This window comes from Stenella coeruleoalba (assembly GCF_951394435.1).
Source record: "Stenella coeruleoalba genome assembly, chromosome: 4".
Classification (NCBI taxonomy): Eukaryota; Metazoa; Chordata; class Mammalia; order Artiodactyla; family Delphinidae; genus Stenella; species Stenella coeruleoalba.
This window is the reverse complement of record NC_137149.1, coordinates 103,829,220-103,843,362: the sequence shown is the minus strand read 5'-3', so window position 1 is coordinate 103,843,362 and position 14,143 is coordinate 103,829,220. Positions and strand designations below refer to the sequence as shown.

Sequence of the window (14,143 nt, the reverse complement as noted above, 5' to 3'; positions counted from 1 at the left end):
TCCCCTTGTGGCTGGTTTGAACATTAACCTGCTGTGTAGCCTCTGCCTGCCTTTCTGGGCAGGCCCGCAGAAGTTTGCCCACTCTCCTCCCCTTTCCTCACGCTGGGCTCATAACACACTTCCCCATGTAGGTCCAAGACTTGGCTCATTCTGAATCAACCCAGCGGCTCCACCCCTTTTGTTCATCATAATGCTACTCACAAACATGAACTCTGGGGGCTCCACTGCCCACCTCTGTTCATCAACCAGATACGAGTGACGGATCTGGCCTACTGCAGCTACCGTAGCCAGGGTTTCTGCAGAACCAATGGCTCCAGAAATAGCATTTGTCTGAGTGCATTAGAAGCACCAAAAGTGGTGTCATTTTGTCAGCCCAGCTGCAACTGGGTTTCTGGCTATAATGTGCTGGTAAAATTGAACAGGTTCTGGGGTGGAGAACGGGGGTTCTGACTTGTAGGGTTTGCTGATGTCCATGGTATAACTCTCATCCACGGCCAATTTCAAGCCATCGTGATGTATGAGGAATTGCCAGGAGATATATGCCCACAGTCAGCTCCCGTAAGCTGGAATGAACTGGCTCCAACTGGCTTCGTTTTTGGTCAGGTCCAGTGTATGGTTAGGCGAGGGAAATGGGCACTCTTCCTCTCAACATAAATTTGCTCGCTAGTTGGTCTAACTTCCAACTCAGGGCCAGGACTAAGGTGAGGCAAATGAGGTGTTTAGAGTGCAAAATTTAAGGAGGCATTCGCTCTTAGGATCATGCAGGTGAAGGTTGTGCAAGTATATGACCCTAAGCATGAAGACGTCCTTAAATTTTGTGCCCCAGGGATCTCAATGGCCACATAGCTTCTGCCATTAAATCAAAAGTGGACCAGCTCCCCTCCCCACTCCATCTCACAGGTATCATCTCATCAGCACTTCTCTACCTGTTCTTTTTTATCTCATAATGCACTGGCACATTTGAGTCAAGGTCTAAAAGTCTATCCCACTTCCAAGGCCCTACTTCAATACTCGCTCTGTTTGACCAGCAGCTATAGTTTGGGGTTCACCTAGACAATCATACTCATAAGACCCCAAAAGGCATCCCCTCACCAGTTTACTCAGTTTTGCACAAGAATGAAGGGCAGGAACACAGCATACCTATTAAAGGGTAGCATGAGTGATACACCTTCAATGCAAGTCCTCACAGCAGTCCAGGGCTGTCCTTCAGTCCCCAGAATGACATCTCAAATACAAGAAAACAAGGTTACACAGGTGGGTGCAGGAACTATCCTAGCTTAGTAGCCTCATGCCACACATAGAAGACAGCATCTCTTATATCAATCATGCCATGAGTACTCCAGGACTCAGCAAGAAGAAAACCTCAGTACGTCACACCACATTCAGGAATGCCCAAAGCTATGGCTTCCCTCCAGGTATTTATACTTCATTCACAACCTCGCAGCTCAGATGCACTGTAACGATCAACGGTTATGTTTACCATTAGGCAGTGTTGTATGGTTATACAGTTGTCATTCCACCTTTAGTAGATTACAGAGAAATAGTGCTAGAAGAAGATCAACAAGAGACCATTTTCGTAAGAGGAAGGAGAAAGGGTTTTGTTAACCCTTTACTCATATACCCCAAAGCACAATACCATAAAATTTCAGAACGCTGGCGATAAAGAAAATATCCTAAAACCTCCCAGAGGGCAAAACAAGTCTCATTCAAAGTTTTAGTAATTAGAATGGCTTCACCCTTTTTAACAGCAGCATCAGAAACTAAAAGACAATGAAGGAACATCTCCAAAATTCCAAGGAAAATAATTTCCAAGACAAAAATACAAATCTACAAACTATTATTCAAGGTCTCAGAGATAGATTTTTCAGGTATATAAAGTCTCAGAAAATTTGCCTCAATATCTCTTTTCTCAGAAAACTTCTGAAGAATCCCTACCCCTTCCAAACTAAGGAGTAATTCAAGAAAGAGAAGGAAATCTAAGATATAGGGGATTCCTCATAGGGGAGAAGCAAAAGAAAGTCTCAGAATAGTAGTGAGGAGAGATTTCAGGATATTTTCATAAAGCAAGATGATGGAATCCAGGAGTATATCCAGAAAAAAAAAAGAGTATCTGATATACCTAAATGTATTAAGAGGAGATTTATATTTCTAAGGATTCAGGGGTGAATTACTGATGGGATATAAAAAGCTAAGGAAACAGAAAATCATACAACTAGTAACTCTGAGGTAAAAGTAGTACTTCAAAACAAAACGGTACCAGTCTTTACTACACTGGGACAATGGGAAGGGGAAAGGCACAAATGTTGAGGAGGGTGGTGGTGATCAGATTCTTCTAATTCCCTTCTCCCCTGCCTCCCTACAAGACAGGGTCTGGAAAAGCTAATTACCCTCTTTGCAAGATTTTCTTGTAGTTACAGACGATCAAGTAGCTGTTCTGGTCGATGATATGCAATCAGAAGTCTACTCAGAACTTCTCGGAAAGCTTTTACCCTCCTGATTAAACAGGCAGATTTGGCTGCCATCCTCCTATCCTCTCTTTTTGTCTTGAACGTGGTTTGACGCCTACAGCTGCCAACAGTCACACTGAAAACATGAATCAACAAACCAACATGCTCAAATTGGTGGACGACAAAGAGTCTGAGTTACTCATGATGTAGTTGAGCCCCTGTACCAACTCTGGACAGCCCACCTCTAGACTTGCAATTAAATGAGAGCCACCAGGCAGGTTTTGTTCCTTGGCCTATACCCACTAGATGCTAGCAGCAACTAAAGGTAGTCGTGACAATTAAAAATGTTTCCAGCTACGGTCAACTGACCCTAGTGGGCAAAACTGCTAGTTGAGAACCATTACCTTATATTAGTATTTTGGTTTTTTAACTTTCAGTAATACCGTAAATGTATTATTTTGATACAATTAAATTATGAAAAAAGAAACTAACAGTATGAAAAGAGCTAGATGAGAGACCACCAACGTTTTGTCTCCTTTTAAAACCTCCCAATTTCCTTCCTGACCTCTCCCTGGGCCTAAGAGTCTCACTCCTTCTTTCCCAGACATGCACAGACAGAACAGAGACACTTACCACCTAGAAATGCACACTCATAATGGCTGCAGGTCTTGTTTGTGCTTTGCAGGATAAGGTTATTGCCAGTCCCATCCTGTGTCACATGAAAAACCTCATTCAGGGGTATTAAAATAATTCTTTCACTTTCTTTATCAAAAAATTTTTCAATGGCAATTCCAAAGCACGTGTTGATGGTTAACAGAACGTCTTGGTCATTGGCAACTTGAGGTTTGGTTGAATATGCCAAGGTAAAATGGCCAAATCGGACTTGGTTTAGTCCTCCAGATGTAGATAAAGTAGTCTGCCTTACGCTATACACCACGTTTTTGTAGCTGTTCTCACAAGGTCTTCTCAGCAACTGCAGAGCTTTCGTCAGGTAGAAATGAAAAGCTTTGAACTGGAAGCCATAGACATAATCTTTTCGAGACTGGCCGGCCATTTTCCCAGCTTCATTGAACAGATGGTAAAAGGAAGTTTGCTCTTGAGCTTCAGAAACATATGCCATCAGGGCTATTCCATGGTTATCCTTAAAACCCATAGGGAGAGAGAGCTGAGTCTTCCGAGCTTCCCACTTGGCTTCTGCATTTTCCCACACATCTTCTAAGAGCTGGAGGCTTGCTTTTTCCTCCTTGAGCAGCTGGGGAACATATTTGAGTTCCATCCTGTCAGTGCATTTCAGGTATTCGTCATCAAATGCATTGTCTGCCATATCTAACATTTCAGCTTGTACCTTCAAAGGAAAAGGACATTAATACTCTTGAAATAAAGATACTTGGTGTACATCATTTCTCTCAGTTTATCGCATCCACCCCCTCATGCCCAGACTCTCTCCCTTGCTTACAATCAACTTTGGATATGTTTTTACGTAGGAAGTATCTTCCACTGCTAATGATAACTTTTCTCACATATTTGTATGAAAGAGTAAATGACCACGCCTGCAACTCATTCGTTTGAACCCTGTGGTACAGAGGAAAGAACAATGAGGGTGAAACTGAAGAAAATGGGTGGCAGTCCTGGCTTTGAACAATATTCTTAGCTAATTTCCTCAACCACTCAAGACTGTTGGGTGAATTTGAAATATCTTGTGTGAAACACTTTACATGAAGGATAAATATATAAAGGCAAACATTACCCCTTTTGCTTTGAGGACGACCCCTCCCCCTTGTCTGTGTGGTTCAGCTAGGACTGATTCTGCATCTTCAGCCCCTATGATAAGCAACGATGCAGGCTTAAAAACCAGAGCACTCCCAGAAAAACAAAAGGCTTTCTTTCCCTATAACCATAAGCTCTAAGGATAATATTGGCTTGTGGCAGCCAATAGTTATCCATTTAGTCCCATGGAGAATCCTGTCTACAAATAAAGCCAACAAAGGAAGGTTTGCAGAGCTGAGAGGTGAAGAGAGAGATGAGGACCTGATAACATTACTTCAGGCCTGAGTCTAGCTTTACCTGGAAACTGTATGTTACTTCAGTCATAAGAATCAGTAAATTCCCTATTTATCTGAGCTGGTTTGAATTGTCTTTCCATTACAAGTAACTGGAAAAGGACTAAGCATCTTTAAATGACACACATAACGTAAGAAGCAGGGCAGTGTAGCGTAACGAACACTACTAGCTTTGAATCAGATAGATCTGGGTTCAAATTCCATTTCTGTTACTAACTAGGTACTAATTACTCATGGGAAAGTTACTTGCCATTTCTGAGCTTCAATTTTTTTCACCTAAAGAATGGGGATAACGTGAGGAAATAATATCTTAATTGCAGGATTGTTGTGAGGATTAAATGATATAATGAATATATGCAAAGTCCTCAGCCCCATGCCTTAGCCCCAAGGCATATATCAAGCCTTCAACGAGCTGTGGTTATTCTTATCATTTCGTAATAGGAATATATGTACAGTCTTCCCTCAGTACCCATGGGGGATTGGTTCCAGGAGCCCCCGCAAACACCAAAATCCACAAATGCTCAAGTTCCTTTTAAAACTGGCATAGTACCGCCTTCCCCGGCGGTCCAGTGGTTAAGGCTCCGCGGTGGCACAAACCAGGGGTGCTGGTTTGAACCCTGGTCGGGGAACTAAGATCCTGCATGCCACGTGGTGCAGCCAGAAAAAAAAAAAAAAGGCACAGTACAATGAATGCAGTGGGCCCTCTCTATCTGCAGGGTCACACATGTATGGATACAGAGGGCAAACTGTATTATACTATAAGTTCCTCAAAGGCACGACATGTATCATATTTATCTTCTGAATTCCAAGCACCTAGCAGAGCAACTGGCAAAATATTTAGTTCAAGTGAACTAAGTAAGAACCCTGTGCTCAGGCCTATGGATCAAAACACAGGATGAGCACATCTGCCCAGAGACACCATCTAAGGGTTTCTACAAGTAAAAGGGTAATGCCCTCCATATCATTGTCTCTTTCCACTACTCTATACTTGTATAGAGTATATAGTTGCTATAGTTGCTATAGACTATATACAACTATATGCAACTATAGAGTATATAGTTGCAACCTCAGTTGGAGACTTTATAGAAACACTTAGCCAGGATCTCTTAAAGTTGCAGGCTCCATGTGAATGATTCTTAAAGAGTGTGAGTATGTGTGTGGAAAGGAAGAGGCGGTGCAGGGAACCAACTTAAGCAAGCAGAACATAACTTGATTCCATATCCCACACTATCTCCTTCTCACTATCTCTCTTCTCCCCTCATAGTCAAACTTCTTCAAAAAGACATCTATCTTTGCCATCTCCGTTTCATTTCCACTCATATCCCAACTCTCTTCAATCCGGTCTCCCACCCCCATTCCTCCATCCAAATAGCTCTCACTAAGGAAACATTTCTTCTTAGACTCCTTTGCAGACCTAGCATATTTTCGTTGGCCATTAAACGTTGGTGTTTCTCAAGGCTACTTATTTTCCAACTCTCAGTTCTACCCTTAGGCAATTATATAAGACCCATAGTTTCAGTTATCATCTAAATACCTCTGACCTGTCCTGTAAGTGCAAGATCTGTATAGCAACTGCCTCCTTAATAACTCCACTTGAATTGCTCAAAGACCCTTCAAACAAAACAATCTAAGCCAAGACCAAACTTATAATCTTACTGCCTACAACTACCATCAACCTAGTCCTTATATAAAACCATCTATTCATTTGTGAAATTTTCTTAGATTTCTCCTTCTCAGTCACCCCCTGTGGCCACTTCATCCTTAAGGCCTAACAAACTTCTCCAGAGTGCTTTCTGTATGTGAAGCACTAAGTGTTCATATATATTAATTCATTTAATCTACATGGTAACCCTGTGAGGTAGGTAGGTACTATTATTCGTTCCTTTTTTAAGGGTGAGGAAACTAAGGCACAGAGAGATTAACTTGTTTGGAATTGATATTTGAACCCAGGCAATCTGGCTCCAGTGTTCGTTCTCTTAACCAAAGTGTTATGTTTCTGATGATGAAGATCACTGACATTTATGTAGCACTTTTTAAAAAAAGAGTTTAATTTTGTCCTCATAACAACCCTTATGAAAGGCTGGGCAGGCAATTCACAACACCGTTTTACGAATGTAGGAATTGTGTTGGCATCAGAAACGGTCTTGATTACCAGCCACAGAATATTCTGCTGGGGAAGTCACTGAGACCCTGAACTCCTGGGTCTGTAGGTCACTTTCCTGAAGTGGGAATTTAAGCTTCATGAGATCAAATCATTGCCATCTCCTAGCCAAGAAATGCACTTTCGTCCACAGCACAGAATGTACCAGAGTGCATCTTGGGCGCCAATGCCTAATTTATGTTCAAGACTTCAACATCTTATAAGACATCACACCCTGAAACCACCACCCCACATTCCTCACACCATATCAAGGGTTGATCCAATATGATCCTGTCTTTCCCCCTGTGCCTCTAACTAGTCTCTGGCATGTCTAATTTTAGACATTAATTCTTTCTGGCCAAAGGCCACCGCTGATTGTGTGTTCTGTATAGTGAGTACCTTGAGCACTGAAAAAGCCCACAAATGCCACCACAATTCAGGGGAAACTGAATGGACAAGGAACAGGTACAAAGGCTAGGTGAACACACTGATTATATTTTCTTCCTCTGAGTTATCCATTGAAACAAAATCCTATATGGATGAAATTCAATTACCAAAGGTTTATTACAAAAATGTAAAAATGACCTAAATGGTTAAAAAAAGAAATTGGTTAAACAAATTACGAAACATTCATAAAACAAATACATCAAATTTATGTTGCAGAAGAATATTAAAAAGGCAAATCAAAACCACAGTGAGATACCACCTCACACCCATTAGGATGGCTATAAAGATAAGGAAGTAAAAGGAAAATAGGGGCTTCCCTGGCGGCGCAGTGGTTAAGAATTCGCCTGCCAAGGCAGGAGACACGAGACACAGATTTGACCTCTGGTCTGGGAAGATCCCACATACCTCGGAACAACTAAGCCCGTGCATCACAACTACTGAGCTTGTGTGCCACAACTACCGAAGCTCACATGCCTAGAGCCCGTGCTCCGCAACGAGAAGCCACCACAATGAGAAGCCTGTGCACCGCAACAAAGAGTAGCCCCCACTCGCTGCAACTAGAGAAAGCCCACGTGCAGCAAAGAAGACCCAACACAGCTGAAATAAATTAAAAAAAAATTTTTTTAAGTAAAATGGTATATTTTTATATGTGAATTATACTTCAATTTTTAAAAAGTCACACTGCAGACCAGGTAACAGAATATACAATGATTCTATAAACAATATATCAGAATATTAAATTTAAAAATGGGTAAAATTTTAAGAACTTAACACATTTTAAAGAACGTACTTAAATCAGTGGATGAATACTCATTCAGTAGTGATGTGAGAGCTAACAATGTGGCGGGAAATATCAGGTGAGGCACCTGGCTCATATTTTACATAAAAATATGGTAAGGGGCTTCTCTGGTGGCGCAGTGGTTGAGAGTCCGCCTGCCGATGCAGGGGACACGGGTTCGTGCCCCGGTCCGGGAGGATCCCACATGCTGCGAAGCAGCTGGGCCCGTGAGCCATGGCCGCTGAGCCTGCGCGTCCGGAACCTGTGCTCCGCAACGGGAGAGGCCACAACAGTGAGAGGCCCGTGTACCGCAAAAAAAAAAAAAAAAAAAAAAATATGATAGGGACTTCCCTGGTGGCGCAGTGGTTGAGAACCTGCCTGCTAATGCAGGGGACACAGGTTCGAGCCCTGGTCCGGGAAGATCCCACATGCCGTGGAGCAACTAAGCCCGTGCACCACAACTACTGAGCCCGCGTTCTAGAGCCCGCGAGCCACAACTACTGAGCCCATGTGCCACAACTACTGAAGCCTGTGCGCCTAGAGCCTATGCTCCGCAACAACAGAAGCCACCATGCTGAGAAGCCCGTGCACCGCAACGAAGAGTAGCCCCCACAACTAGAGAAAGCCCGCGCACAGCAACAAAGACCCAACGCAGCCAAAAATAAATAAAATTTAAAAAAAAATATGATACAGAATGTTTAAAGATTCAATTGTAAAAAATAAAATCATAAACTCTCTATCAGAAAACAAAAGAATACTGAATGTGGGAAAATAGTCACTATATAGTTTAATGGAAAACATGTAGATAAACATTGCAGTGTCATCTTAGCTGAAGAAAAATACATATTTTTAGAATATCTGATGCCATGGACAGACATCTGTAGCACAATATTAACTTAAAAAGGTAAAAAAAATACTATGTATAGTGTGAATCCATTTTTGTAAATTACAAACATAAACACACAGAAGAAAGCTGAGAAGAATACACACCAACAGACTGAGTCTTTCCCTCTGGGTGGAAGATTGTGGATGATTTTTACTTTCCTCTTTTTGATTAATTTTAATTTTTCAATTTTCTACAGTTAACACATATCAGTGTGTAAAAGATAAGATCTACTTGTAAAAAACTAATTTACCTACTCTCTCTGTTCTCATTTCTATCATCAACCCACACAAATGCCTCAGGCAACCTTATATCAAGAGTTCCCATTCCAGTGACCACATGCTTCCCATTCCTAACATTACCTGGAAGATGTCCATTAGAATCATAGGTGCCAGCAGCATGGTGACCATTTCAAAATGTCCTGCCTTCATTTTTCTCTTCTAAATTAAAAAGAAAAAATTCCAATTTAGTAGACTTAAAGAAAAGGTTTAGGGAAGTAGAACAGGATGACACACTATATATATTTTTTCATTCTGGGAAAGAGTGGGTATCATAATGGTTAGGAAGTGATTATTAATAAATTTCCAATGGCTGGAAGGGTCATTAGACTTTGTCTGGTGGTCTAACACCCTCATTCTACAGAAGAGGAAACCAAAGCTCAGAGAACTTCAGCAGTTTGCTCAAGATTAAATCTGTCCATTTCCATTCTCTTTTAGACATGTCGTCTCTCCCACCATAGTCACTGGTAGTCATTTTTAATTCCTATCTCTAAATCTCCCCTCAGCATACATAGGAAATCACAAACTAAAAAACAACCGTTTCAAATTGGTCCCCTAGATCCCAGTCTCCAAGAATTCTCCAGGAGTTAGTATCCACGCATATCATCCATTCTTTGACCCTCTTTGCAAACCAAGTCATGCCCATTTGGCTAGGATGGAGGCCAGTAGTGGTAAACACCAGAAGGTTATCCGAGGCAGTCTGCTTCTCCCAAATAGTCACATTTAAGAGAAGCCAAGGATAAAACAAGTGTCTTGCATAACTTTCTGAAGGCAGGAATGAGAAGGAAATGGGTAGGAAGCAATTCTAGTAAGATTATATAATTCTATTGGCTGAATGCCCAATATTCATCCCAAAGTTCATGAGACAGGAGCAGGTAAACAGGAGGGTAAGAGGCCATCAAGGGCTGAAGCTGTCCCAGAGCCATTAACTGATTCAATTAAAGACTGGTTTACAGTTCCTTCCACATACCTACAATAAAGTTGACATGGCTGGAACTGAACTGAAATCTCTTTTTTTATCCTACCAATCACCATATTATGGCATCTGAAAATGGGGAAGAACAGCACAGGGGAAAGAAGATAGTCTTCCCTTTGACCCCAGATCCCCATCTTTATTCAGGAGCAGTTGCTTTCACTAAAGATATCAAAAGATAGTACAAACATGCCACTCTTGTGTGAAGCTTCCCTTTAAAAAAAAGATTTGGAAAATAATCCTTGACAGATAACTGTCACAAGGCAGTATGTACCAAGCAAGCTCTGAATCAGGATTTTCTTGAAAATTCTTCACTTCCATAGTCTGAGTGTAAATAAGTCAAAATGTTTACCTGGCTTTTCTGCCTGTGGAGGTTTAAACGATGCTAGGTCTCAAACCGTTTCCCCAGTCTCTCAGTGGTGGTGAGCGTGTCTTCAGGATAGGAGGCTGTTGACACTGAGCGCTGAGAAGGGAATGCTTTTCTTTTTATAAACATCCCCAGCAATAGCTTGGCAGTGGCACATTACCTCATTTGTGTTCTGCTATTTATATCTGCCCCCCAGACTCTCCCTTGGAATCGTTACTGTTAACACATGAAATCTCCAAGAGGCTTGTGAAGCCACAGCAGTTTCCTCTAACCACACAGCACGTTCAGCTCTGAGCCCTCAGTTCTGGGCTTCTCAGAGAGTGATCACTTCCCATTCCTAACCCTCTGACCCTTTGACCCTTTGACTCTGAGATGTCAGACTGAAGCAAGGATTTTACCCTAGCTAAATGGTTCACATAACTCAGGGGACTTGCTGTGTTAATCACTGGCAATGGTGATGGCTGTCACCATTCACTCAACTGGCTTACGGTATTTTAGGTACTGTGCCGGGTGCTGGGACACACAAGTTAAGTGAAATAAAGCTGAAAAGCACTCCAACTAACAAAAGACATGAATATGCATACTTAACCAGAATACATGTTAAGAATCTTAGGTACAGGCAAAGCCCAGTGAGAACACTAAGAAGGGAAGGATTTGGTAATATCTAGAACTATAGCTCTCACTTGAGTAAAGTACACCTAGTAAATATATTGACTGCAGTGCTGAAGAATACTTAAGAATTCACTGACTATGGATATAAAACCGTGAAATGTCCTAGGAAATTCATGCATATGTGTATCAAAATTAATAGAATATTTAGAAAGTAGCACTATTCATAAAAGCCCCAAACTACAAACCATCCAAATGCCTATAAATAGTAGAATGGATAAATTGTGGTGTATTTATACCATGGAATTTTGTATAGTATTGAAAATTAAGAAACTCTTAACTACATGTATGTGCATAAATACCACAAATTTTAAACCTATGAACAGATACAAACATCTACACACTGAATGATTTAATTAGTATAAAGTACAAGATCAGGCAAAACACTTCTATGGCATCAGATGTCAGAACAGTACCCTGAGTGGGAGGTAGTAACTGGAAGAGGCACAAGGGGAGCATCTGGGATGCTAGTTAGGTTCTGTTTTTGGTTCTGGGTCTCGATTACACTGATATATTGTTTATGAAAATTCACCAAGCTATTACATACTTAAATGTATTTTTCTCTCTGTGTGTGTACATACATATTTACTCAATGAAACATTTTAAACTGTCATGAAGTGAACCTACTTTTACAAAACCCATCTCTCCTCCTCAGACTCTTCCAGACGTCTAGCCTCTACCCACCTCACTGGCTAAGCAATTTAAGAGTAAATACACTGAATAGGCTCTCAGTAATTGTATCATTTTAAAAAATAGAGTTTAGTTAGAAAGGAAAAAGTTTGCACATGTTTTCAGTCCTTAGGCTCACAATGACCAGCATTTTAGGCCCAGGCATGTGGGCCTACAGGGAATGAAGTAGTGGGATTTTCCTGTATTTGGCCCCCTAAAGCCTATCAGATTCATCAATGAATCACACAAAAGACTGAGTCTACCAAAAAGAGCATAACAAACACTGCATGAAGCTCAAAGCAAGTTTGACCTTATTTATTCCCAGCATGCTTTTGCTCCATTCTTGTTTTCTTTCAAGAAAACATAGTGACTTGATATTTGTATATACTGTGACATGATCACCACAATTAAGTCTAATTAACATCCATTACCACACACAGTTACAAAATAGTTTTGTGTGTGATGAGAGCTTTTAGGATTTAGTCTCTTGGCAACTCGCATATGTGCAATATAGTATTATGAACTCTAGTTGCCAATTAGATCCCCATGACTTACTTACTTTGTAACTGGAAGTTTGTGCATTTTGACTCTCTTCACCGATTCTGCTCAACCCCCACCCCCATCTCTGGCAGGCACCAATCTGTTCTCTGTATCTATGAGCTTGGTGGTTGCTTTTGTTTTTAGATTCCACATATAAGTGAGATCATACGTTATTTGTTTTTCTCCATCTAACTTATTTCACTTGGCAAGATGCCCTCAAGATCCATCCATGTTGTTGCAAATGACATTATTTCATTCTTTTTATGGCTGAGTGATATTCCATTGTATATAGGTGCCACATCTTCTTTATCCATTCATCTGTTGATGGACACTTAGGTGGCTTCCATACCTTGGCTACTGTAAATAATGCCACAAAGAACATGGAGGTGCAGAAATCTTTCCAACTGTTTTCATTTTCTTTGGGTAAATACCCAGAAGTGAAATTGTTGGATCATATAGAAGTTCTATTTTTAATTTTTTGAGGAATCCTCATACTGTTTTTCATAGTGACTGCACCAATTTACATTCCCACCAGTAGTGTACAAAGGTTTCCTTCTTCATATCCTAACATTTGTTATTTCTTGTCTTTTTGATAATAGCCATTCTAACAGGTGTAAGGTGATATCTCACTGTGTTTTTTTTTATTTTTTTATTTCTTGGCCGCACTGCACAGCATGTGGGATCTCAGTTCCCTGACCAGGGATTGAACCCATGCCCCCTGCAGTGGAAGCACAGAGTCCTAACCACTGGACGGCCAGGGAAGTCCTTCTCATTGTGGTTTTGATTTGCATTTTCTTGATGATTAGTGATGTTGATCTTTCCATGTGTCTGCTGGCCATCTGTATATCTTATTTGAAAAAATACCTATTCAGGTCTTTGCCCATTTTTTATATAGATTGTTTTTTTCCTATTGAGTTGTATGAGTTCTTTATATATTTTGGATATTAACACTTTATCATATGTATGATTTGCATATTATCTCCCAATCAGGCTGTATTTTCTTTTTTTTTTTTTTCTTTTAACCAGGTAAGTCCCTGGGGGCCTTTTTAAAAAATTAATTTATTTATTTATATTATTTATTTTTGGCTGCAGTGGGTCTTCATTGCTGCATGTGGGCTTTTCTCTAGTTGCGGCGAGTGGGGGCTACTCTTCATTGCGGTGCGCGGGCTTCTCACTGTGGTGGCTTCTCCTGTTGCAGAGCATGGGCTCTAGGCATGGGGGCTTCAGCAGTTGTGGCTCGTGGGCTCTAGAATGCAGGCTCAGTAGCTGTGGCACACGGGCTTAGCTGCTCCATGGCATGTGGGATCTTCCCGAACCAGGGCTCGAGTCCATTGGTAGGTGGACTCCTAACCACTGTGCCACCAGGGAAGTCCCCTGTATTTTCATTTTTAGATGGTTTCCTTTGCTGTGCAGAAACTTCTTAGTTTGGTATAGTCCCACTTGTTGATTTTTGCTTTTGTTGCTTTTGCTTTTGGTCTCATATCCAAAAAATCACTGCCAAGACCAATGTCAAGGTGCTTACCACTTATGTTTCCTCTAGGAGTTTTATGGTTCAGGTCTTATGGGTTGGCCAAAAAGTTCACTCAGGTTTTCCCATAAGATGTTTTGGAAAAACCCAAACAAACTTTTTGGCCAACCCAATACATTCAAGTCTTTAATACATTTTGAGTTAATTCTTAGGTATGATGTAAGATAGTGGTCCAGTTTCATTCTTTTGCCTGTGGCTGTTCAGTTTTCCAAATACCATTTACTAAAGAGACTGTCCTTTCCCCACTGTACACTGGCTCCTTTGTCATAAGTTAATTGATCATATACACATGAGTTTATTTCTGGGCTTGCCATTCTATTTCACTGATCTATGTGTCTGTTTTTATGCCAATACCATACTGTTT

General features: G+C 41.0%; 1 protein-coding gene across 7 annotated transcripts in view; it reads right to left on the bottom strand.

Annotated features, from left to right (window-relative positions):
• Positions 1 to 14,143, bottom strand: part of ART3 (ADP-ribosyltransferase 3 (inactive)) — a 161,350-nt gene that overhangs the window by 25,690 nt on the left and 121,517 nt on the right. For 6 of the 7 annotated variants that reach the window (XM_079919238.1, XM_079919240.1, XM_079919239.1 and 3 more), the window contains exons 2-3: positions 9,118 to 9,195; positions 3,081 to 3,792 (exon numbers count right to left, since the gene is read on the bottom strand). In XM_079919238.1, coding sequence (XP_079775364.1) covers positions 3,081 to 3,792; positions 9,118 to 9,195 — 790 coding nt within the window. Of the gene's footprint in view, positions 1 to 3,080; positions 3,793 to 9,117; positions 9,196 to 10,358; positions 10,403 to 14,143 lie in introns of those variants that run through there. The other variant, XM_079919243.1, reaches the window with a different exon arrangement.